The sequence below is a fragment of the Perognathus longimembris genome, chromosome 4 (assembly GCF_023159225.1).
Source record: "Perognathus longimembris pacificus isolate PPM17 chromosome 4, ASM2315922v1, whole genome shotgun sequence".
In the NCBI taxonomy this organism is placed as follows: Eukaryota; Metazoa; Chordata; class Mammalia; order Rodentia; family Heteromyidae; genus Perognathus; species Perognathus longimembris.
In genome coordinates this window covers 46,478,533-46,506,018 of record NC_063164.1, presented here as the reverse complement: position 1 = coordinate 46,506,018, position 27,486 = coordinate 46,478,533, and the positions used below count along the sequence as shown (strand labels likewise).

The window sequence follows — 27,486 nt, the reverse complement described above, 5'->3', positions numbered from 1 at the left end:
TGACAGTGCCACTCATGTGGGATGGCATCAGCTGTAGCCCACTTATATCAGAACAGCTCCTGCCTGTTCTCTCTGGCTGTCTTTACATGGCAGGAGTTGGACTCGGGTATTCATTTTTGCAATAGAGAACAAATATACAGTGCACATCTTTGCTTCTGTCAGTGTAAATTATTTAAACTCAACGCAGGTTTGCTAAACTGAGCATATTGCCTTGTGGTTGGAGTTTTCTTTCTTTCTTTCTTTTTACCATACTGATGTCTGCTTTTCTAAGAAAAGTCATGTTACTACAGACAAAAATTGTTTGTTTGTTTGTTTTTGTAGCAGTGTGACAGCTTACATAGGATATGAGAAAGTAACAAGAGGATAAAGGAAGATAATTTTGATGCCATTTTTAAATGGTTGCCCAAGGTATTCTTAATACAGGAAAATTCCTTTCTGGAAAGAATACTGATATGAAAATGAGAAAATAATAGTGTACAAATGGGAATTAAAAAAGAACACAGAGCCAAATGGTGTTTAATTCATATTTGAAAAGATTTGTTGTCGTTTTTCCTCTAAAGGGAAATAGAGTGGATATAAGGAATATGAGAATAAACTGGTATAGTTAAGGCAAAGAACAGTGAGTTTCCATACAGAAGATTAAGCAGAATATTTGGACATAAGAATATTTTGCTTAATAAAAGTAAATCATAATATTCAGTTAATCATGAGACCCTGTGAACTTAAAAATATATCCTTTCTTGAGTTCATAGCAATCAGGAGTATTTTTGTTTGTCACATATTTTTTGAATTAACAAGTCTGGCTCTTGTAAAAATTAGGGTATATTTCAAGACTATCGATACTTTAAAAAGAGAGGTTTTGATTGCAAGGTCAAAAAATAGCTACTTGTGCAGAGAGAATATTGGTTACCCACTTTGTCATTAGTAATCAAATATAAGTGTGTAGCTGGGTGGAAGAACAGAAATGCTTTTGAATATTGAAATAATTTGTGACTTGGAGTTTATTGAGGATCTGACTCTTAAATTTACAGTTTGGTAAACATTTGAGTAAACAAATCACTCAACATTCGTAGTGAAAGAACACCTTATGCAGGTGAATGAAGTCCATGACACAGGAGTGGTAACAAATTTGGGCAATATAGACCTGTATAATCAGTTAAATAATTCTTAAACTTAACTTCTTATTTATAAAATTATGACATCCAAATATTTATTAGTAGTCTGGGAAGGGAAAGTGAATAACCTTTTGAAAATACTAATACTTCCTTAGGTAGTGAATTTCTAAGAGCATGCAGGGAAATAATTGTATTTCTCCTGTTTTCATATTTTAGATTATAGATACGCATGGTGAATGTAATAAGGAAGAACTAGCACCTATTTGAATACAGTGGCTGCATATTTTTTCATTAAAGGCAAAAGAGAAATGCTTTTAAACAGGGAAAACATTAATGCTCACATTCCCACATAGCTGTGATGATAAGTTATAAAAAAATAACCTAGAGGTATATAATGAGGAAAGCTAATGTTTCAAGAATAACTATGACTACTCTGTACTCTCTAAGCTCTGTGGCTGTGACTTTGTTCCAAAGCAACAACACTAAGCAGGACCTACACAGCTGGTTTTCTAAGATCTACCCCCTAGCCCCAGTGACTTGCTGCTAGTAACCCAGCCCCTGTTTCTACTGTAGTGGTTCCTCTTTATTCCCAGTCTTCCCCCTCCCAGATCTAAAGTTACCCAATTTCCAGTCTGCCCTGTCCTGCTTAGATGTTTTATACTTAGAATTTTCAAATGGTTCCTAGTCACTTGCTTTCTTCAGGAACTCAGGTGATAGAGTAAATGAAATTGCATCAAAGGAAAGTGTACCTGAAAGATATGTGTTCAAAAATATATTCTTGCCATCCTTGACACTAGCACAGAGTGGCCAGCCTGCCCCATCACACATACCTCACAGAACAAGAGATTGGAATAGAGGAGATAGTGACCCCCCCCTCACATCAGGAGAATTATGAGACTCCCAAAGCAGTCAGTATTCCCAAAGTGTCCCTGTACACATAATATAAATATTCACAGCAAGGAACTTTTTTATTTGATTCAGTGAATCTTATAAGATTAGTATTTATCTGAGACCCACTCTGTGCATTTCCTTTCATGTTTGTGCCATGAAATTTAGAGCCATCAGTACCACTTACAATTTCAGGTATTTTTTTCCTTTACTTCTTCTTACACAAGTGGTAAGAGCATGTCCTAACATCCCCATTCCAAACTGCAGTTATTAGTACCAGAATTTTTCAGGATCAGGCTTCCTCTCAATAATAAGGACTTAAAATAAGTCTTGGGATTCTTTCCTGAGTGCAGTGGAAAGTTCCAAATCCAGCATCTAGGTTCCTCAGGTACAAACAGAGGGGAGCTGTGGCCAGCTCCTTGTGTAGCCAGCACTGACAGAGAAGCTAACTACCACTTAAAATTTTAAATCCTATAATACTCAAATTGATGAGTAAAAAAATGAATAAATAAATTCCTTAGGCTGAAGCTCAATTTAGATTCATACATCCTAATGCACAGTCACAATTTTATTTCATTCATTCCTCAATTCAGTTAATCTGTCTGACACACTTTTTCCTTTAACAAAATAGGTATCAATATAAACATTTTCAGCCTGAAATTCATAGAAATTATTTTTCAGTTTTTCTGGAAACTCTGTCCTTAATTTGAATGGAATATTCCAGTATCCTTTTCCTTGTAGATAAACAAAATCACTTTTATGTATTAACAGCCAATTTAAAGTTCCATCATATTCAAAATGTAGATTTGAAGCTTACATTTTTCTCAGCAGCTGACCCCACTATTTAACAAAGGAGCCATTGTTTCAGGGACAGGTGTGGGGCCTCACTGGGCTCTTTTTGTGTGGTGCCTAAACAGCCTTGAATGCAGCCTCTCTCAGCCCTCAACCCTGCCCCTCACTCTGAAGAGACTTCTAAGGCAAGTGCGTCCTTGGAGTGTTGAGGGCTCCTGGGTACACATAAAACCTCTTCCCTGACCTGTAGCACATTATGTCCCCCTCACCAAACGTCCACGTTTCTTTGTCTTAGTATCCTTCTACTTTCTTATATCAGGATGCATACCCTTAAATCTGGACACTCTGTGGTTTACCTAGATCTTAATTCAAAGTCTTTGCCCACAACTTCCTTATATACACTAACCTTTCCACAGGTTGCCCAGGTTCCTCCCACAGGGATATAGACTGGTTGCTTTCCCAGACTGGCATCATTTATCTTCAGATGCTCTTCCACCTAAGTCCCACTTCTTTCCAGGTATCCCCAATAAACCTCAGTTCATTATCATGAGAGTATCCTAAACAGGATGCCAGCAAATTATTGAATCCTGTTACTCCATTTTCTTAAATGGTTTACTTGGCACTCTTGATTTCAGATCTAGAACAGGCACAACTTTTGAGTCCAATAAGACAAAGAAGCACTTGACATGTTCCAGCCTAGAGAAGTGAGGGTTCTCATGGAAAATGGCATATAGACCTTGATCTCTCTAGATACCAACCTCTTTGGAGAACACCTGTTCTTACCCTTTAGCTGAACTTTTGGAAAACTCCATGGTCACTTTCTTCCACAGATATCTTTTTTTTTTTTTTTTGGCCAGTCCTGGGCCTTGGACTCAGGGCCTGAGCACTGTCCCTGGCTTCTTCCCGCTCAAGGCTAGCACTCTGCCACTTGAGCCACAGCGCCGCTTCTGGCCGTTTTCTGTATATGTGGTGCTGGGGAATCGAACCTAGGGCCTCGTGTATCCGAGGCAGGCACTCTTGCCACTAGGCTATATCCCCAGCCCCCACAGATATCTTTTGAGATAAATAACTCTACACCAGGCAAAACTACAGCAGAAAAGGCTCTCAATCTAAGTCTCAACTGCCCTTCAGTTGCCCGTTAGGCCAGATATTTGGTTTCTTTCCACTTCTTTCAGAAATAGAAAGAGAACAAGACAGGGAGGGGGAGAGGAAGAGGACTCCTCTTAACCTACTCACCAAATCCACTAGTAAGTTTGATGCAAAAAAAATAACAAAAAAGTAAATGAATTGTTTCTCTCATACATACACACAGCAGAGGTATTGGTTCCTCCCTCCTACAGCGTGCTATATAGAGCAGGAATTATCATTTCAAACATGCAAAACTCAGCTTTAGTGGAGTCTAAAGTATGGTTCCTGAGGAAATGGAATAAACATGTATGCAGTGAGACTTCAGAAGAAGTTACTAATAATATGACTTGCAAAAGACATTGGTATTTTCACGCACAAGAAGAATGGTTGGCCAATAACATTTGTAATGTCAGGTAGAACCTTTTTGAAGGAGATGAAAAGGTGTTTGTGTCTACCTAACAAATATCTAGTGCAGAGTCAACCTGCAGAGGGAGGTAATGGTAGCCATTTGGGAAAATCTATAGTAATATGACTTTTTCTACCTTATGCTTTTCGTTATTGGCCAGTTAATAAGCCATATTCACACACACACACACACACACACACACACACACGAACATCCATTGTATGTAACATATGTAAACTACACTGATTTGCATAATATATTCCATTTACTAATACACATTCTAGTAAATCTATTTCAAAAACAACAGTCTATCTACTTGCTGTTAAGCTTAATTTTCATTTTCTCTAATGGCTGTGGAGCAAGGGAGCCTATCTCTATATGCATGTCCTGAATTGCTACATATTTAGTAAGATCCTGCTCCAGGCTTAGGGAGACGTGAGCATAAACTGTATCCCGACTTGGGTAAGAGAAGGGCGGCTAACTCCCAGTTCAGGCTGCAATTTTCTGCCAGTAACTTTTTCAGATACAAGTGGGAGTTCAGAGTTTAAATGAATCTAAGATTATGTCTTCTTCCTGTCATTCTGTAGCCATCTCTCTCTAACCATGAAAACCCAATGAGTCCTGTCAATTCTAAATCAACTATGGGAAACAAGACTCCTTCCCAGCCCAGCTACCTGCAAAATAGATGAGTACTTAGTGTCTCTGAGCCAGACATCAGAGCAGCCTCTATTATTTTAGAGAATAGGAGGGATCTTTTCTGTATAGGGAAAGGTGGAACAGGGCACAGTTGCTCTTGAATAATGTATGTCTACCTTTTTCAGGTTCCATTCAGTGCCACCATGTCACCGGTTCGCCTGCATTCCTCTAACCCCAACCTCTGTGCGGATATTGAATTTCAGACTCCCCCTAGCCACCTCCCTGACCCTCTGGAAAGTTCAACAGATTATACAAAGCTACAAGAAGAATTTTGTCTAATTGCACAGAAAGGTATCAACAAAAATAGTGTGTCCTTTAAAAGTCTCTTCTTCAATGAGAGAGTCGTTTGATAAAAAGATTTTTTTTACAGTCTTTGTCTAGGTAGTAATGGCAATAGGATTAAATGGTTTTATGTACAAAATGCAGCAGGACGTGGCTCCTATCGGCCTGTGTGCAGGACACATATCCCCAGTTTCAGTTTTGATTGAGTAAGATGTCACTGGGGTTGGGAAAGGAAGAAAGACAAAAAGAGCCAGTCCAGTAAAATACTGCTATATACCATCTTCTTTTAAAATGGCTTTTAGTTGTCTTTTAGTATGTATTTAGTGGTTATTTTTTACAAGGAAAATTAAATTCTACCCTCCTCCTCCTCCTCCTCCTCCTCCTCCTTTTTTTTCCTCCTCTTTCTCCCCTATCCCTTCATTCCTCTCCCCCCTCCTATTTCTCTCTTCTGTGTAAATGTTTCTCTGTGTCTTGTGTATGTGCATGCTCTCTCTCCCTCCCTCCCTCCCTCTCTCCCTCAAAATTAAATTCTATCTTTCTCTTCCTCCTCCTCCTCCTCTTTTTTTTTGACATTACAAAAATATTTTATTTTCTCATTCACAAAATTCAACAAGAGATTTCTGTTTTGCCTCTGCAATATTCATTAGATTGTTTTAGGTTTCATCAAACATTAGGACTCAACCTACATTTGACATAAATTTACTTAGAAAGTGGTAGGGCAGGACCATAACTGGCCAGCAGGCTAACCTTGGGCTTCTCATCCTCCTCTTCTTCCTCCTCTTTCTCCCCTATCCCTTCATTCCTCTCCCCCTCCTCCTACTTCTCTCTTCTGTGTGTAAATGTTTCTCTGTGTCTTGTGTTTGTGCCTGCTCTCTCTCCCTCCCTCCCTCCCTCCCTTTCTCTCCCCCTCCCTCTCTCTCTTTTTCTCTTTCCCTCCTTCCCTTCCTCCCTCTCTCTTTCTCTTCCCCCCCCCACCCCGGTTTGGACCCAGGGCCTTGTTGCTAGGCAAACACTGTGCCACTCAAGCCAAACCTCCAGCCCTTTGCCTGTTTCAGGTCTATTTTAGATTGGATCTCATGGTTTTGCCTGAGGTCAGCGCAGACCACAGTCCTGTGTATGATCTCCCACACAGCTGGCACAGAGGTTCATATGACCATGTCTGATTCAGTAACTTTTTGCTAGACTGGTCTTGAACCACATCCTTAAGACTTCCACTTCCTAAGTAGGTAGTAATGAGCTACCATATCTGGGTATGTTATTTATTTACTTAGTTGATCTGGGGCTTGATCTGAAGGCCTGGGCATTTTCCCTAAGCTATTTTTCTCAAAGCTAGCAAGCTACCACTTTGAGTCACAGCCCCACTTCTGGTTTTCTGGTAGTTAATTAGAGATAAGAGTCTCATGGGCTTCCCTGCAACTGGGATCCTCAGATCTCTGCCACCTGACTAGCTAGGATTACAGGCATGAACCCCAGCCCCCAGCTATGTTGTAAAAATAATATTCTATTGATTATACTAATAGCTAGTGGGTCAGAAATTGAGGCTAGGCTCAGCTATAAGCCGAGCTTTATGGCCTAGTGTTAGAGTGCTTGCCTAGCATATGAAGCCCTGGGTTCAATTCCTCAGCACCACATAAGTAGAAAAAGCCAAAAGTGGCTCTGTGGCTCAGGTGGTAGATTACTAGCCTTGAGCAAAAAGAAGCCAAGGACAGTGATCAGGCCCCATGTCTGGGGCCAAGCCCCATGACTGGGGGAATAAACATTGTCTTACTGACTAGGTTTATTCAGTGGAATTTAGCCAGAGGCTTAGGTTGGGGCTGAAAGACCAAAGTGGCTTCCCTGGTGTTCCTGACATGTTGTCAAGACAGCTGGAAGGCTTACCAAGATTGTGACCCTGTTCCTGTCTGTGACTGTTCAGGGCTCTGACTGACTTTGAAGTGGAAGTTGCTAGTCCTCTGGAGGCCAGCTCTAGAACTGGTTTAGCCTCATTTCCACTTAACTCTGTAGCCAAAGCAGATATGAGGGGCCAGTTCAGATATGAGGGGATGGAAAACCAGACAAACCCTCAAGTAAGTTTTTTTGTTTTTTGTTGTTTTTTTTTTTTTGGGCCAGGCCTGAGCTTGGACTCAAGGCCTGAGCACTGTCCCTGGCTTCTTTTTGCTCAAGGCTAGTACTCTGCCACTTGAGCCACAGCGCCACTTCTGGCCGTTTTCTATATATGTGGTGCTTGGGGAATCGAACCCAGGGCTTCATGTATATAAGGCAAGCATTCTTGCCACTAGGCCATATTCCCAGCCCCTCAAGTAAGTTTTTTACATGACATTTTCAAGGCTTGTTGTCAAGCTAAATTCCTGTCATGAGCTACAGAGAGTAACATTTAATAAATAAGAAGCAGGATAGCAGGATGTAGGTGATTGACAAAAGGAGGCTTGGATCTCAGATTAGCTCCTGCCTTACTTGCTGTGGTATTTAATTGCTAACCTTTTGACTTAAGATAGTACATCCTTTGGTGTAGTCTTTTTAAATCTCCTTAGAGATAAATGTATTGTTTTCAGTTACTAAAACCTTTTTACACATGATCACATTTATTCCTCTGGGACTTCTGGCCATAAGTTATAAAATATTCTTGAAAAATAAGTGTTAATATACTTATTAACTGCCAATATTCAAGAGCTTGAGGGCTCAGGAATAGAAGGACTATGCACCCAGGACATCTCTATGAATGCTGATCTCAACAAAAATTTACAATCTCAAACCATCACCAAGGTATGCTACAGTGTTTAACAAGAGCCTTGGTATTCAAATTAACTTTCCTGACTCCAGCACTCAAAATTTCAGGTATCAGATGTTGTCTTGGTTCTGTGGCCCTAAAATGGTTAACTGTTTTACCCATCTTGTTCTACTTATTTGGCAATTGAGATTCTATTAAGGGAAACTCTTTCTTTTTACTCCTAATAAATGCATTTTCAACTAGGTGCTAATTATGCTTTTAGACCAACTTGATAATGTCTTTTTCATACAACACCATAGATTGATACCCAGTGACTTTTGCTTCTTGGCTAGAGTCAAAGTAGGTAGAATAACACAATGCTAGTTGATAATCACTTTAGAACAGCTGCTAAAGAAAGATGGGTTAATTTGAAGGCAGCCCCAGGAAAGCTTTGTGTATTAGGTTACAGTCCCAAACCTTTCAGGAAATCCAAGTTTCAACCATCTTTTAAAGCCTCTGATCAAAGTATATGTTTTCTTTTCAACAGACATATAAATCCTCTATTCTAAAGGGAAAAAAGAGGGAGAACTTTTCTTGATTGTCGAAGTGAACTCTTTGAAAAGCATTATGACATTTGAAATGAGTACAGAGTCTGCTTTTAGAACCACATCAGGGTTAATGTATTCAGCCATCAAGTTATGACCTTTAAATTGATCATGGAATGTATCATATAAATCATTGAATTGTGAATCCCATAGAGGTGATCATTTTCCCCTCTCTAATTCAGTCTGCCATATTTTGTGCTAAAAATTTCCACTTTAAAAACCAAGCTTCTTCAAGGAAATACCTGTTTTAGAAGACGACATATTACAGAAACTGACTATAAAAATAGCAAGTGGAAATATAACTTTTTTTGGAATTCAAAAGATTGCATAATGTGTTAGATATGTAGGAAATTATGAGAGAGATGTTGCTTATGTTGTTGATTTAAAGCCACAGTGTTTTGTTTTGTTTTTACACTAAAACATTCAGCCAGGTGGCTGACACCTGTAAATCCTAGCTACTCAGGAAACTGAGATCTGAGAACAATGGTTTGAAGCTATCCTGGGCGGGAAGGTTCATGAGACTCTTCTCTCCAATTAAATACCAAAAATAGCTGGAAGTGGCTGAAGTGGTAGAATGCTAGCCTTGAGCATAGGGATAGCAACCAGTCCCTAAGTTCAAGCCCCAAGTCTGACACCAAAAGGAAAAAAAAAAAAATTCTCTCTGAGAAAACAATGCAAATACTATCCTGAAGGCCAGGGTTTCTTGCCTCCAAAGAACTACATGGAACTTCTAGATCAGCTGCAGACAGGAATTATAAAATGCTCTTCAGAGTTTTTGCAATATACTCTAGGAAAATATTTTTAATAACTCTAAGTTATTTTCATGAGACTTTAGTCTAGACAGAGCTGCTCAAAATATTATCACCAAATGTGACAAGTAAATTATTTTCTTGTAGGAATTATAAGTTAATTGCTCAATATTGATGTTTAGAATTGATGCTGATATATGCTACTTTCAACTTTTAGCTGCCTCATCTGGTATGATGCACTCAATTTTTCATCCTAATCAATTACAATTGCCATATTTGTTTTGAGTGTGGATATTTTGGTAGACTCCATTTAAAACTGATTTTTTTCATTAGACTATAGCATAGCCTTTCCTGAAAATGTCTATATATGAGTTCAAGCCTTATCATTTTGTGTATTCTTTCTGGATACATTTAATTTGGTTCCTTACTTTTCCTCCCATACAGTGCATTCTCTTTTGAAGTCTGCATTTAACAGCATAGCTATAGAGAAAGAGAAGCTGAAGCAGATGGTTTCTGAACAGGATCATAACAAAGGCCATAGCACGCAGATGGCCCGGCTCCGGCAGTCCCTGTCTCAGGTAAGTGAGAAGGTCTGTTTTCAGGTACATGACAGGCAGAAGATGGCAGGCAGAATGGAATGGGAGCTGACAATCCATGGGAGGGCACATTCCTCTGAATTTCTGGCTTGCACTCTGGGGATCTCCTTTCTGTCTAAGTTATGCTTTCTAAAGCTAGACCTTTCCGTTTCAATATGTACTATAGATGTATTATATGAACCTTACAAGTCAAATGCTAATACAATCTCAATCTATATCACAGTTGGGGATTCTGATATAAGTCCTTTAAAATTATTTTTACCCTTTTTGCACTATTTTTCCTGAAGTAAATATTCTCTTCAGTTAGTCCTTAAATGCACTTACTTTACTTCCTTTGAGAATTCAGTGTTGTTATGTGATATTGTGTGAGAACTCAGTGTTTATATAAAATATTGTTCACTTCCTGATGCCTGGGATCAGAGTGAAGGAGCCAACAAATCCTGGGTAAGTGGTTTTTCATGTGGATCAGATCTTGCCTGAATGTTTTCCTTTAGTGCTTAACAATGGGATGTATCACTATGTTTTATGTACCCAATGTCAACATATAGTCTTAAGTTCCATGTTATGCGTGCCACTGTCAGGATCATACTTCCTGCACTTGCTACGAAACTGAGGTTAGCTGAAACCCACTGCTTCAGGCCTCAGTAGCATGAGCATCACTGCAGCATCCTTTCTGCTTGCCTGCAGAGGGCGCTGTGTGTAAGAAACCTTCTGCCTAGACTTCTCAAAACATGTATCCATTGAATGTGCAGTTGATATTAACTGAATTTCCAAAACATTGCTCTGAAAATATCAATCATGAATATCAAAATAATAGTCAAATAAGCATGTTAATATCCCCTCATAATCACACACACACACACACACACACACACACATACTTGTGGCCCTTTAAATGTTGCAATGTCTTCTTAGGAGGTATTTAATGATGGAAGCTTTGTGATATAAATCAAGCTTGACTAAGAAAAATGGGAAAATTTTCTCTTGCTTTCTACTTCATTTCTTTAATTTACTTCTTGTTAAGAATGGTCTAGTGATCTAGATTTGGGAAATTACTAGGAAAAGAATTTTTTAAAAGTAGCCATTCATTCATTTGTTCATTCATTAATTTGTTCTGCTGGCTATAGACTATGTATGTATTGTGCATGGAACACCATGGGCTTAGTTTCCAGGAAGTTCAAGATCTGATTAAAGATAAGCAGTATTTACCCAGGAAAACAGTTGTTTCCTAGGTAACAAAAAAAATGGGAGTTCCCTGAACTGAGCACAAATATCCTTCATAGACAGGAGCTAAGTAGACAAAGAAGGAAAGAATGCCAACATGATGAAGTAAAATGAAATGTCCTTTGGGTTCAGTTATTTCCATTTCTTGTTAAAAAATATTTCCACCTAAAGTCACATCCTCAGTTGCTTCCTGTTTGTTACATTAAGATAATTTTCCAACCAAAGAATAAAAATATGTGAAAATCATTTGGGACTATAAAGACTATTACAAGCTGTAAAATCAAAGCAAAACAGGGTTAATTCCAGGGACTTGTGCCTCATGACTATAATCCTAACTACTCAGAAGGCTGAGATATGAGTGTCATGGTTGAAAGTCATCCAGGGCAAATTAATCCATGAGTCTCTTTAACCAACAAAAGCCATAAATGAAGGTGTAGCCTAAGTGATAGAGTACCCATAAAGTAAGAGCATGAGGCCCTGAGGTTAACCTCCAGTACTCACTCTCTCACTCTCTCTCTCTCCCTCCCTCTCCCTCCCTCTCTCTCTCTCTCTCTCACACACACACACACACACACACACACACACACACACACACGATTAAGAGGTCATAGTTCAAGTACTAGCCTTGAGTATAAACCTCAGCACACACGGACACAATTGTACCTTACCTAATAAATAACCTAGTTCTTGCAGTTGTCTTTCTTCTCATCACTTCGGAGGCTAAGTTCAGTTTTGGAAATTCTTATAGCTTTTTCTCAGGCATTTAAGTTTAGACCTTTTAAATGAATCACTGGCAATGGTTATACCCTTTCCAAAGAGGCCTGGAGAAGAGAGAGGACAGGAAGTTCACTCTATAAGTAGCTAGTCAAGTATCTTGGATCAAGCATATTGAGGAATCACACAAAAGAGTTTAGATTTGGCCTATCCAATTTATCCCTATCAGGTAGGGAAGGATTAAATATTTTGTAACTGATGAATTGAATATGTTACTCCATATTTCAGCATTTTAGAAGGAATAGTCTGATATGTTATACATGATAAATAAAAATAAAGTAAAAGCAGGGGGGGCAGACATTTGAGAGTGCATTATGATATTGAAGATAAGACTTCTGGACTAAGGAAGTGGGCAGCATGAATAGGAGGGAGTGGGCTTTGGAGACAGTAGACCCAGGTTAGGAGAAAATGAAGCAGGGCAGTTTGGAGGATGCCAAGAAGACAGAGTGAAGGACTGGGGATGTGGCTCACGTGGTAACTACCAAACATCAGGCCCTGAGTTCAACACAAATCCCCAGTACCATAAAGAAAAGGAAAGAGAGGAAAAGAGAGAAAGGAAGTATAACAGAAAAGGGAAGTAAAAAAAATTATCCATTCAGGATCTTATTTAGATAACTAGATATGTATAATAGTTCTTTCCCCACCAAGAAAGAGAACAAAAGAGAAAGTGGTTTGTCAGAGGTTTATGATGACTGGTTTTTATAGTAACTGAGGTGTCTGTGGGACATCCAGCAGGCAACTAGATATCATATCTAGAGCTTAGGAGACAGAGAGAAAGATGCGGAAATCTCAACAGCTCAGTGAAGTATAAATGCTGATGAATTGTGTTTTCCCTCAGAATAAAAGGGTTAAGGTGGTACTGGTGCTACTATGAAAACCAATAATAAGTTAAAGGCAAGCTTACAATGAGAATCCTTTGATGAAGAACTAGAGGAAGCAGACTTTGTAAATGACGGCCATTGAGATTAAGAATTCAGTTAAAAAGAAAAAAGCATTCAATTCAGTAACAAATACTGTATGATCTGAATGTTGACCTTGGAATTTGGCAGTCATCTCACCAAGTTTAGATCCTTAGGAAATGAGCTGGCAGTTGAACTGTTGAAGGAGGGAGACACCTGATACAGCTTATCCTGGTTGGCCATCTCTATTTGCAGAACCTCATGTAATTATCACTTAAGAATGAACAGGTGCTAAGTAGCTGGAGTACATTGAGGAGTTGTTCTTGCTCTAGGGATATTTTCTATTAGAATAACTGCATGCTCTAGTGTGATTTTTAGGTAGCCTGAAGGCACCTTTGATTTGTAGTCAAGTTATCAGTTAACCTCCCAGATATCTTTCTCATGACCACATCTCTCCATGGAGAAAGAAGGAAGGAATGATGTGGCACTTAAACTATTTTAAAGCTTATGTTCTATTTCACACACACACACACACACACACACACACACACACACACTCACGCACAGAATGATTAAAAATGCTACTTTTCAATGAGGTTTTTAAGTACTGCATCAGCTCAGCAAGCCGTATCATTCTTTTTTGCAGGCATGTAGTATATAACATATATAAAGTTAGCCTTCTTCACTACATGTGCAGCATGTAACTTCCCTGAACAAGTAACCCCTCATAAGACTGGGCAGTCAAATGACTTTTTCTTCTAAAGTAATTATTTCCCTGATCTATATGTACACAAATAAAACATAATTCTGTTGGTTTACCCTATGAAACTTAAATCCTGCAAGCATACACGTTTACTTTATGTGTATACAATAGGATAATTTTTGTGGCATGTGCCTTTATAGATCCTTTATACTAAACACCAAATATAATTTCTTGTCTGTTTTTGTGCATTACCCTGAATACAAAAAAAAATCAAATGACATATAACAAGGTTAAGGCAATGACAACAATCCCAACTACCATGATAATGAAAGATTCAGGAGTAGTAGAGTCTGTCTTAATTATATCTCTGATATTAGTTTGATTTCTGGCCCTAGAACTTATGCACAGCTTGTATTGAATATACCATGGATTGAGTCTGTATAAATCTGAGCAGCAGAATAGGCCAATGTACTCCAGCTAGAATTACTCTATTTCGTAAAATCAACATGCCAGCAATTGTTGGATGCATCATTATTCATGCATTACTGAGAAAGAAAAAAAAATTACTGTCAATTGAATTGACACAGTGCTTCAGAAGTGCTTCTGAGCTGGGGGAAATACCCTTCTTAGAACCAGCAAAATATGATATATATATATATATATATACTCAAATATAAGCAAAAATTGGTGTAAGGCACACAATAGCATAATTTAAAATCCCAACTGAAGTATCTGTCATCTAAAATAAATATTCTGTGATGGAATAAAAGTTTCAGGTGTTTTTATATTTGCACCTGAATTCCACAGTTCCCTACGACTTGGGAAATTTTGTTGCATCTGAAATTTTTTCCATATAAACTTCACATTTTTAGCTATCAAGTTTAAATTGGTATTATTTTATACATAATTTGGCAACATCTAAAAAAATCTTATGAAGTGATCAATCCATCTCCCTTAAAAGTCTGTGTAAATAGGAGTAATCTAAGGAAGTAAAACTGAATATAGAAAATAATTATACACAGCAATGTTCACTACAGCATTATTTATTCTCACAAAAATCAGTCACCACATACATGCCTAATAATAGGAAGTCATTGCTTATCATGCTACTGTCAAAAATCATATTTATGAAGAATTTGTCATATAAAAAAATGCTTGTGTTCAAAGAATAAGTGGCAGATGTCAATGTACGCTTGTACCCAGTGAAAAATAAGCCAAATAACCAAGAGTTGGTTAGGCATTTATTTTTTTAATGTTTCATGCTTTTTGCATTTTCCAAATGAAAATGAAGCAAGGTATTTATTAAGATTGCCAGGATTTGGTTTTTAAAGATCTAGTTTGGATAGTTTCTATATTAATTTTCTTGCCTTTTTGAACTAGTTTTTTTTCCAGTGAGTTTGCTTTAATAATTATTCAATTTTTCCATGTTTCAAATCCTTCTCTAGCTGTGAGGTAGCCTTGTTTTTTGTCCCCTCCAGAATTAACAATTTCATTTAGCAAAATGTTTATAACAATATGTCACCTAGTCTAAGGTAAATTCTCACCCATTGTGTACCAAGGCTAATGACTAAAGAAGTAGGAATTCGGATCATTAACTTCTTTTATAGATTAAGTAGAAAGCGAATGTTTCTTGAATATGTTAGACTTGGATATTTATGGGAAAATGTGGTATGGGGAAAAGAACATACTTTGTGGAGAGTTTAATCTCACTAAGTAAGTAATGAAGTGACATGTAAAACCTTAATGAGGACTAGACAGAATTCCTAGCTTCAGGGTGCTTTCTCCCTATTAGATTGTGATCCTGTGAACCACTGACAGAGCAATGCTATTATGGACAGGTCTTGGTAACTTTTCTTGCTCACTGGCTGCAGATGTGGCTGGTGAACTGCCTCCTTTTTCCTTGCTTTGCAGCATTGGGTACATTCCCTGTATGATATCTGCCATCCTCTGGATCCTCATGTAACTTATCACAAATAATGTGCTTTCCCCTATAATGGCTGGATCCCTCAGATCCCAATGATATCATTCAAGGGAAAATGGTTGAGTTCCAGGGAGGGAAATACTAAATGTGGGCCTGAGCACCACCGGAGAATGCAACACCATGAAAGTCATGGCACTTGACTATACCAAACTTGAAAACCAGTGTGTATAATCAAGGCAAAAGGAGGAGCTAAGGTGCTCAGAAATGGCTGCTGCATGCTGGGTTGTCGGCTTATACTTCACACCACTGAGGTTGCCAGACTTGGAGTTATTTATGGCCATGCTTTTTTTCTGCCATAAAATAACCACTTTTTCTACCACTGCATATATATTATTAATATGAGTATATTAGTAATAAGATTATTATTGTATGTTATAAGGTTATTACTTTTAAATTTTTGAGTTCCACATATAATATCTGTTTGAAATTATAAATGTGAAATGAGTAAAACAAGAATTAATAAAATGCAATTCCATATAATTAAAAACAAAACAAAAACAAAGTTAGCCAGGCACTGATGGCTCACACCTATAATCCTAGCTACTCAGGAAGCTGAGATCTGAAGGTCACATTTTGGAGATAGGTAAGGCAGGAAAGTCCATGAGACTCATATCCAAAAAAGCCAGAAGTGGTGCTGTTGCTTAAGTGGTAGAGCAAGCACTTGCCTTGAGCATAAGAAGCTCAGGGGCCGGCCAGAGTCCAAGCCCCAGGACCAGCAAAAAATAAAAAGAGAACTAAATCCTTTTTATCACGATATTAATATTTTGACAACAAATTATGTTCTTTGTACCACTAGTGGCAAACGATAATATAACCTCAGTTTTAAGCATTAGCAATACTTTTAAAAAAAATTCTTGCTATCAGTAGCCTGTAATCCTAACTACTGAAAAGGCTGAGACCTACAGAATCGAGATTTAGAGTGAACCTGGGCATAAAAATCCATAAGACATCATCTCCCAGAAAAATTCTGTGCTACAGGTGTGGCTCAAGTAGAGAAACAACTGTGAGCAAAAGAGCCAAATGACAGGGCAAGGCCCCCAGTTTGAGTCCTGGTACCAGCCAAACAGTAAAATAAGATAAACTTTTGAAGTTTGAAAAAGTTAAAATGAAAAAGTTTAAAAAACAATTTTTTTCATTCTTCATATCAATAAAAATACTTTTACCAAGATTCTTTTTTTTTTTTTCCCAGTCCTGGGGCTTGAACTCTGGGCCTGAGCACTGTCCCTGGCTTCTTTCTGCTCAAGGCTAGCACTCTACCACTTGTGCCACAGCGCCCCTTCTGGCTTTTTTCTATATATGCGGTGCTGAGGAATTGAACCCAGGGCTTCATGTATACAAGGCAAGCACTCTTGCCACTAGGCCATATTCCCAGCTCCAAGATTCATTTTTAATTTGCTACCCACTTGCTAGCAAAAATGAGAACAGTCTTTCAACAATAGGAGAATCAGTTAAGGATATGGTTAATAGAAATATTTCTCCAGGCTGTCCTAGTGAATGTCAAGATATACTTTGTATATAATGTTAGTGCATCTTTTTTATTTTTCTATTTGAAAGCCAAATACTTATGATCAGAAAACCACAATGTAAGCATCAGAAAAAACTCAAAAGCCAAAATTGTTTTTATACTGTCTGGAATGTAGCTGTCTATCATAATGATAACCAAGAAGTACTGTGAGAGAGTCTGACAATATTTTTGTCAAATTTGAAAGACATTAAAGTTTATCCAATATGACTGCCTTGTTTTTTTAACCTAAAGATATTGAGGTCCATACCAATAATCCCAGCTACTTGTAAAGCAGAATCAGCAATATCACAAATTGTAGGTCAGCTTAGCAACATAGTAAGACCCTGTCTCAAAATAAAAGCGACACAGAGGGCTGGGAATATGGCCTAGTGGCAAGAGTGCTTGCCTCCTACACATGAAGCTCTCGGTTTGATTCCCCAGCACCACATATATGGAAAATGGCCAGAAGGGGCGCTGTGGCTCAGTTGGCAGAGTGCTAGCCTTGAGTGGGAAGAAGCCAGGGATGGTGCTCAGGCCCTGAGTCCAAGGCCCAGGACTGGCCAAAAATAAATAAATAAATAAATAAATAAATAAATAAATAAATAAATAAATAAATAAATAAATAGATAGATAGATAGATAGATAGATAGATAGATAAGAGCGACACAGAGAAAGAGAATCTCAGAGAAATTAAGAGAAACAAAAAAAAGATAAATCAAGAAGGGGGAAGTACAGAAAAGAGAGAAGGAAAGAGAAAGAAAAGAAAGAAAAAGAGAAATTCAGAGAGACAGACTTAAGCCATTAAGAAGCTATAAACTTCATCTTTTAATCTCCAGGCCCAGATTTTTTTTTTAAAATTATGTAACATCTAAGAAAAACAATTATTTTCAGATTTAAAACAAATATTTTGTCTTATTTCTTATTAATATTACTGGTTACTATCTTGTTTGCTCTTCAAACACAGCTGTAGGCAAGATCATATTTAATGAAGATTGGATAAGGTGGAGTTTAAATGAGAATTTGTGTGTGTGTGTGTACGCATGCACACGCATGCGCCACACACATGCATGTGCACACCCACCAACTGTAGGGCTTGAACTCAGAGCCTGGGCACTGTCCTTGAGTCTTTTTGTCCAAGGCTAGAGCCCTACAGCTTGAGACAAAGCTCCATGTGCAGCTTTTTGGTGGTTAAGAGTCTCACAGACTTTCTGCTTGGACTGGCTTCAAACTATGATCCTCACATCTCAACTTCCTGAGTAGCTAGGATCACAGGCAAGAGGCACCAGTACCATGCTAGAATTTAATATTTTTAAATATCCAGAGCAAACAGTTCTACAACTTTCCTTATAAAGAGAAAATCTGTATAACATTTCTACCTTAAAGCAAAGCATTGCTTACCTTTGCTCTTGGGATGTATGTAGGTTATTTCATTAACATTATTTCAGTGACATCGTAAGTTGTACTCCCTTTGGAGGGACATTAGTTGAGGTTTGTATAAAACCTTCAGGTCAGTATTGTGAGTCAGTAATTAAATCCTTCACACAGCTTACTTCACACAAGCCTTCCCACTTAGCAGGACAAGTCATCTGATTCCAAATATTCCAGTGAGTAAAACAATTTTGTATGTAATTGTAGGCAGAGATATAATGAAAGAACTGATAGGCATGTCCATAGCAGATACAATAAGATTAATATACTTGGGGGTTCCTCCCTACATTCTAAGTGTTTGAAGTTTTACTCTAAGAAAATCAACACTGAGCACATTGGATGTGTGGAAAGATACTAGGGTTCTTCTTTTGAGGCACATGATTTTTTTGTGCATATTTTTTGTTGTTTTGTTTGGTTTTCTTTCTCTCTTTTTCTAAGAACACAGTCACTTCTTTTCTAATATATCCTTGATTTCTCAGGTAAGCAGGCACATGTTTCTTCCAAACATGTTGGATTTGCACCCACAGTTAATCGCTCAATATTGGACACACCAGATCCTGTGTTATTTGACATATTTTCCAAACTGGCTCTAAAGGCTTAAACTAAGGCCAAGAGCTGCAAGGAAACAAATCTGTCCTCAAAAAGCAAAAGATAGATAAAAAGATAGGAAGAAGGCTGGAGAGAGAAGAGAAGCAGCAGTTCTTACCCATGTTCAGGAGTGAACCCCACTCAGTACAAGTGTAGAATTTTGCTCCTTTGTATTTATCCTGAGTGATTTTGATAGGTGCAATTATAATGGTATTTTACTGTACACATTAGTTTACCATACTTATTACTCTAAATAAAGCGAAATGCCCATTCACTGGAGCATTAGTGGGCCCTAACATTAATCCTCAACTCTAAATCATCACTTCCATCTTCTAATTGCTATTTTAATAGAAAGGAAAAGAATTGCATATTTTTTTAACTGAGACATGACTTCTCACAGTGTTGTACTTGAGTCAGAAATGGAACATACTGGGCTGGGGATATAACTCAATGGTGGTGTTTGCCTTGTACACACTTAGCCCTGGGTTCAATCCCTAGTGCTGCAAAGGAAAAAAAAAATCAAAGACAGCCTGGACTATATAGTGAGTTCAAGGCCTATCTGAGCTACATAGTGAGACCCTATCTCAAAAGAAAAAAGAAATGCAATGTGTTCTCATGCATCAGATTGGTGTCATGTGCTTCTCCAGAGAGTTCACCGTACTCTTGTCCACAGGGGTCGTGCTTATATAAAGCCATTCTGTTCTTGTAGTCCATGTAGGTAGGATACTCACTATGTTAGAGCAAGTGGTATTTTACCAATGCTTCTTTATGGTATGGGGAAAGTAGTGTAACATAACACCTTGCAGTTGGCTCCCTATCCGTGTTTTGTTCTTGATCATGATTGTCAGTGTCTTCATTGTTCAATAGAGGCAACTTTTGGTCTGCACTCATTTGTTCTGCTGCAGTATTCTCATGTATTAATTACAGAATTCTAAAAAATAAAAATATAACTCTTTTCTTTAACTAGATAAAGATAATTCTTTATATACAACCAATTTTTTTGTTCATTCCATTTCCAAATAATTTTAAGGTAATTACTTAACCTTAAAATGACTCCTAAAGTTTAGACCAAGTAAGAGACCAAAAATACCAAAATGTCATTAGTTTTCATCCATGACTATAAAAGATAATATGTATGTGGTGGTAGACTGGGCTGACATGTACTGGGCCTGCCCCTAAGAGAGAGAAAATTCCTCTATGTCATTTTGATGATGACCATAAATTCTTTCAGCTCAATAATCGACCAACTAGTAATCATAGATTATTTTTTAAATTACCTGAATTCTGAGCCATTTTTTTTACTACTGATAGGATCTGACTCACGATGATTCCAAAAGTTGGCTAAGTATACTTATACACCTGTGTACTTGTTCTGTTGTGTGTTTGATTGTTAATATGCAATTACAGCTTCAGTTTTTGTTGTTTTAAGGCACTCAACCAGAATGCTGAACTAAGGAGTCGGCTGAACAGAATACATTCAGAGTCTATTATTTGTGATCAGGTTGTCAGTGTAAATATTATTCCTAGCCCAGATGAGGTAAGATTCATTTTTAATGGATGTAAAACACCTATCTTATAGCATGTAGAATTAGTACATATTTTATTTCAATACATTTAATTCACTGTAATAAGATTCCCCCCATAAGTATTTGTATCACCAACAATTCAGGGTTCTTTTGTGTAATAGATATACATATGTGACATAATTTGTTCTTGGTGTCGGTGTCTTTTCATTCCTCTGTTCATATGATGCCACTAAATGTTTATCTACTGCAGACAATTTTCTATATCTGTCCCATTCTCTATGTAAAATCTTTATTAGCATCAAATGGCTAGTGGTAAGAACAGAAATATTTTTACCTGGGAAGTTGCTGCATAAAAGTTTTCTTAAGGTTTGTTTAGAAAGAAATATCTAAAGACGGAAGTCAGGTAAACATGCTGTGACAACACTAATTATGCTACTGCAGCTCCTATTGATGATGATGATTATAATTAATAGAAATGTTCATTCAGTGTGTACTAGGAATTGTGCTCATCATTCATGTATTGTCCTATTTGGTGCTGTCAGTAACTCTCTACGTTAAATGCTCTAATCCTTATTCCATTTCAAGACAAAATAGCAGAATACAAGAATAGTGAGAATTTTGGCTAAACAAATTCTGTTTGAAGTCTTTGTAAAACTGCTGTTACAGCCCTGAGAACTTTTCAGCAGTAATATTAGAGCTTCATATACAGTGATGCATGTAACAAGTTGAGAGTTTTCATTAATAATAACATCCTCTTTGCACCAAAAACCTATAGTTTGCTAGACATCTACAGATTTCAGAGTTTATTCTACCATCTGACTGCTTAGAACACACTATCCCAGAGCAGCTTATCTTTGATTTAAGTTGCCTACAACTGTTTCCATGTCCCTGATACCCTTAATCTCTGATTACTTTCGTATTCACCAGACTGTCCACAATCTAGACGTATGCCTAAAATTGATCATTAAAAACTCACTTCATAATCTTCAATGGGAGTCTTCTTTCAACCTGAAGTGTACAGTAGAATATATGTATATTATATATTCTTGTATATTTTGTGATTAAAACAAAAAGTTTCCTTAAAAACAGTCATCACTTAATGAATAAAACCCAGTATTTTATTTGAAATACAGTTGCATTTTATTGGTCAAAATTTATCACCTAATTGGAAAATGCGTTTCTATATTCTGTCTCAAAAATTAGTCTTAGGTATCATTTTCTTAGCATGTCTCTAGCAGTTTCTTTAAGTACTTCTTGAGGTTTGATATCCTAGCTAGGACATGACTAATAATGACAAGTCTATGAATAAAAGAACAAATATGTCTGTATACTCAATTCAGATTGTTAATAAAAATCAGAGTTTTTTAGATCTCCGGCCCAAACTCCAGGTGTTCTACATGTCAGGTCTGGTCACTCAACTCTTTATGCCAAATATCTATGGTAAAGAACAGAGAAAGGTGATTTATTACGTGGCACGAGGCATGGCATGAGAAAATAGCAATTTGACACATCTTTAGCTGTCTTCAGGGTACAAACATGAGTTTTAGGTTTCGTAAACAAAAACTAGGGGGCCAGTGAGAAAGGCATGCCTAATTATTCCTAATTATTAAACAGTGGTTCAAGTATGGCCTGGCTGACTATTATAATTTCAGTCCTTGAGGAGATTTTCTGGATAAGCTGTTATGGCAGTCAAGATAATCATTATCTTCCTCTAGTCAGTAGTCTGTTGTGAGGAGGTTCTGTGGCTTCACAGTGGTAGTTTGGTCCCTTATGACAGATATTATCAGTCAAACCTGTCCTCCTGGAGCCTAAGGTGATTGGAAAGTGATTGTGAAGTGACTGCAGAGAAATGAGTTAGAGCAGAGGCGCATGTGAAATGGAGGCAGAAATGCAAAGCTTTTCTCCTGCTTTTAGTTATTTTGTGAGCCCAGCAAAAGCAGCTTTTAAGCACTGCTTCCATTAATAGAGGCTTAACCTGTTACGTTCCATTTACTGTCAGTGGAGCAGAGGTTTTAAATCAATTCAACACCAACATCTCTGAACTATGCCTTTTGGAGTCTTTAGACATAGAACAAATCTTTTGTAATAGAAAGTGCCACTGTTCTTTTAACACACAGTATGGCTTTCTATAGAGATCCAGCTAATGTGAAGAAATAGCTGTTATTGCTACATATCAGTTTGGCTCAGGCCTGGAATCCTAGCTGCTCGAGGGGCTGAGATTTGAAGGATCCAAGCTCAAAGCCAGCCAGGCAGAAAAGTCCATGAGATTCCATTTCTAAAATAACCAACACAAAGCAAGGGTGGAGGCATGGCTCAGAGTTAGAGCACTTGCAGAGCAAGTGCAAGGCCATGAGTTCAAACTGCATGATAAAAAAAAAAATTATCTTCTCTACCAGAAGGCAGGAACACATACACACACACACACACACACACACACACACACACACACACACACACACACACATCTAAACCATATGTTTTTCCTTTCTATACTAGCCTGGTGAGCAAATCCATGTCAGTCTCCCCCTGTCACAACAAGTAGCCAATGAGAGCCGCCTCTCCATGTCAGAGTCTGTATCTGAGTTCTTTGACGCTCAAGAGGTGCTTCTGTCGGCCAGCTCATCAGAGAACGAGGTAAGGTTCCTGACTCTGTCCACTTCTACCGCTTGTGAACATGAGTTTTTGTTAAACAAAGACTCTGGTTATATTTCTCTCCATCATAGATGCTCCAATTACAACAGAGCCCAAACATGCAAACTCTATTAGTTGCTATTTATTGGGTTCTTAACAACACTTCTGGGCTTCAAATTATTCCTCTTAAATTTGATGCATAAAGGGAAAGAATCAAGCATTTATTCTGACTTTTTTCTATAACCAAATAATTGATGGTAGAAGTAAACTAGATAATAAATGTAGCGGGGTGGGAGAATTAGAAAAATCACCACTGGTACACATATGCAGAAACATATATATCATGTATCTTGGCACTGACACAAATTTGAGTTTAGAAAGATGATGGTTTGCACATAATCTATTTAGAGAATTGTAATTTGTGGAGGTTAGCCATTGACTGCCACAAAAGTTTCATTCGATTGTTGTTCATTTTCATGAATTTTGACAAAGTCTTGAAAATAGGGAATTATTTCCTTGATGAAGTTGCTGAAATTAGTTCTGTTACTAAAATATTTTCAGGCTACTTTAATTTTTTGCTTATTTTCTTGTTGCTTTTTTTCTTGCACAGAAGACAAAAGTCCCACATGAATTATTAGATATTTTATAATTTGCAAATCTGCATTGCATTTTTAAAAAGTGAGATAGTTTCTACATGTTATTTCTATACACATAGAAAATAGATGGAGAGGAAACTTCCTGCCAAGTACTAGTAGTTGATTTGGGGTGTTGGCAATTATGAGTTATTTTTTTAATGGAAGAAATGGAAAAGAAAGAGAAATAATGACAAGTATCACTTCTATACTCAGAAACATAAAATACAATCTTGTATCAGGTGCTGAATCTTTTAGCCTCCAAGACATGCACCTGTCTCTCAGATCTCCAAGCATGCAGTAATGTGTTCACTAATACCCATTAGAAGCCAGAGGACTAGTTTAATTATTGTAATGATAATTTGTATCATAGGTGGACAGAATAATCCTGCTATTAGTGCCTTTTTCCCTGTAGACAAATCTGTGTGACAAGCTTAATCTTCCTGTCAGGAAGGTTGCTTGGTGAGCAACGAGTGGGGAAAGTGAATTGAGTGAATTTCAAGCTAAGGGGATCTGGACTTTTAGCTCCCTCCCCTTTGTTGAGGAGATCAGAATCTCTGCCCTTCCAGGTAGACATATGTTTAGTCTGTCATGCCAGAGACAAGCTACTAGAATTTTCTTTTTTGTCTTGAGATAAGGTGTCATTTTGTTGTACAAGCTAGCCCTAAATTTGCAACCCTCTTTTCTCAGCCTCCCTGGTAGTAGAATTTTTGAACTGACTTCTGAGTCTCCATTACTAATCAACCCTCCATCCTTCTTCAATCAGGTTGCAGTCAGCTTTAGCTGCATAATATCTGAGTTCAGACCCATCATCTGGTAGGCTATCTTCCTGGGCCCAACTTATTGTTGCATACCCACCCAAGTGTCCAGATGTGAATTTCCTTAGACACCATGGATATATAAATGAATATTTGAGCAAATTATTGCATCAGTCCAAAGGGGAAGAGTGAGTCTAGTGACAGAGAAATGAGAAAGTAGAATGCAAGGTGAAAATAATACAATTCCTTTGGGGCATCATGAGTTTGTCAGACCTTTTGGGTTATCCATCAGGCCTTTGTATAGCCAAGTCTAAACCTCAAGGACAGGGCTGGGAATATGGCCTAGTGGTAACATACTTGCCTTGTATACATGAAGCCCTGGGTTCGATTCCTCAGCACCACATGTATAGAAAATGGCCAGAAATGGTGCTGTGCCTCAAGGTGCAGAGTACTAGCCTTGAGCAAAAAGAAGCCAGGGACAGTGCTCAGGCCCTGAGTTCAAGGCCGGGGACTGGCAACAAAAACAAAAACAAACAAACCTCAAGGACAAAGTAGATTTGGAGTCTCCTGAAAATCCACTACCTGTGCCAGCTACCTGTTAGACTTTACTAGTTGGGCGTTCACAGAATCTTTAATTCATCATGTCCGAAAAAATTACTCAACAAACCCTTTCCACATTCACCACCCATCTCCAAGGAATAAAAATAACCCATCCCTACTGCTGATTTACCATCTTAGGCTCTTCTACCCAGGTATTAACATCAAATACTTGGCTATTTTCATTCACCCTTTTAATCTCTTACTACCACTCATATCAATCCATTCATCAAATCCTACACCTTCTCAGATCCATTGTTTTCTTGCAGCTTCACTGCCAATGCTCCAACCCAACAACTGACCATTTTCTCCCCTGGTAAATGACCCAGTCAGTGCCATAACTGGCTTTCCTGTCTCCTTTCTTATCCTCTTCAATCCATTTTCTACGTGAGCACAAACACTGAGAGACAGTGCTCAGTCCCTGAGTTCAAACCCCAGGACTGGCACACACACACCAAAAGAGAGAGAGAGAGAGAGAGAGAGCGAGAAAGAGAGAGAGAGAGCGAGAGAGAGAGAGAGAGAGAGAGAGAGAGAGAAGAAGAAGAAGAAGAAGAAGAAGAAGAAGAAGAAGAAGAAGAAGAAGAAGAAGAAGAAGAAGAAGAAGAAGAAGAAGAAGAAGAAGGAAACAACGGGAAAAAAAAGGAAAAGAAAGCCTCCTTAAGGAGTGACATTGATCAAGATGCATTTGTATACAAAACTGGATATTTTTCATTGAAACCTGATTGTCATTTCTTTTTTTTTTTTCTTTGCCAGTCGTGGGATTTGAACTCGGGGCCCCAGGGGCTATCCCTGAGCTTCTTTGTGCTCAAGGCTAGCACTCTACCACTTGGGCCACAGCATGACTTCCCCTTTTTCTGAGTAGTTTATTGGAGATAAGAGTCTCATGGACCTGCTCAGGCTGGCTTCAAACCATGATCCTCAGATCTCAGCCTCCTGAGCAGCTAGGATTATAGGTGTGAGCCACCATCTGATTGACATTTCTAAAAGGCAAATCTGATCACATCCCCCAAATTCCTTAGGATGACAACCTAACTACATCACACAAAGACCCTTTTTAATCTGATCCTTGTTCTCAGGTGCAACCTTGTGCAACTTCTGTTATTCTGAACCTTCCAACAGCCAACAGAATGGTCCCTGCAGTTGTTGATCTGCTGAAGACACCTGGTGTCCCTTGCTGTAGCAAAAAGAGTGAATCTCTCCTACAATCCACACTATAAAGAAATGAACAGTATTCCTATTGCTTGTGCCTTCTGTTTCACAAAATATACTGCTTAATGCAACAAATATTTCTTATATTTCACTTGTTCTGTTGTGTCTCTCCCATTAGAATGTAATTTACATGAAGGCAAAGACCTCACCACTCTTATCTCCAGCACAATGACACTCCACTGAGCCCCGAGCAAGTATTCAATAAATATTTACTAATGGAACAATGGAAGGAAAACATCTAGTACCATGACCTATCATTATGCTAAAAAGCATTGGGTATTACTTAATTCACATTGACATTTTCCATGACCAAGGAAAAGTTTTATTTTTGTTACATTTATTAATGCACTTTACCTAATGAATTTTCTTCTCCTTTAAAATATAATGATCTCCCTGCCAGGCACCTTACACTCACACATGTAATCCTAGCTATTCAGGAGACTGAGATTAGAGGATTGTGATTCAAAGCCAGCCTGGGCAGGAAAGACTATGAGACTCATATCTCCAATTAATCATTAAAGCTGGAAGTAGAAAGTGGCTCAAGTGGTAGGATACTAGCCATGAGCCTAAAAGCTCAGGGAGAGTGCTCAGGCCCTGAGTTCAAGCCCAGGACTGTAAAACACTCACACACACTCACACACACAAATGGATGAAAAAGTCTCCTTAAGGGGTGTCACTGATCAAAATACATTTATATACAAAACTAGACTTTTTATTGATATTTCTTTGTACACCTGTTTAAAGATGTTGTTTTAAAATAAAGTTACTTGAAAATGTAAGCGAATGAAATAAATCTGATTGACATTTTTCAACTGGTCTCTTTATTTCTAGAATGATCTACTTGCCCGGTCTCTTTTATGCAGTGCTACATGCCTGAAATTTAGGAAATAATATTTCCTGAACACACTTCAGTCTTAAAGTTCATGAAAAGAGTGTTTCCCTCCAGGATTTCTTGACAGACCTTCAGTGTACTATATCACAAATCCTTGGCCTATCTACAAGAGGACTTGTCAGGCAGCTTAGACATATATGACATGCACAAACATATATGACATGCACACATCTTGC

At 38.0% G+C, this 27,486-nt stretch overlaps 1 protein-coding gene and 1 long non-coding RNA gene across 8 annotated transcripts in view; one reads left to right on the top strand and one right to left on the bottom strand.

Annotated features, from left to right (window-relative positions):
• Positions 1-27,486, top strand: part of Osbpl6 (oxysterol binding protein like 6) — a 185,685-nt gene that overhangs the window by 142,763 nt on the left and 15,436 nt on the right. For 6 of the 7 annotated variants that reach the window (XM_048345177.1, XM_048345175.1, XM_048345179.1 and 3 more), the window contains 4 exons: positions 5,151-5,316; positions 9,813-9,946; positions 20,495-20,602; positions 23,088-23,225. In XM_048345177.1, the coding sequence (XP_048201134.1) occupies positions 5,151-5,316; positions 9,813-9,946; positions 20,495-20,602; positions 23,088-23,225 (546 nt within the window). Of the gene's footprint in view, positions 1-5,150; positions 5,317-9,812; positions 9,947-20,494; positions 20,603-23,087; positions 23,226-26,285; positions 26,837-27,486 lie in introns of those variants that run through there. The other variant, XM_048345180.1, reaches the window with a different exon arrangement.
• On the bottom strand, positions 121-26,597 carry LOC125350515. The gene is made up of 3 exons (XR_007210758.1): positions 26,586-26,597; positions 13,401-13,417; positions 121-2,963 (listed from the first exon to the last, which is right to left on the bottom strand). It is a non-coding gene; the product is annotated as an uncharacterized LOC125350515 (long non-coding RNA).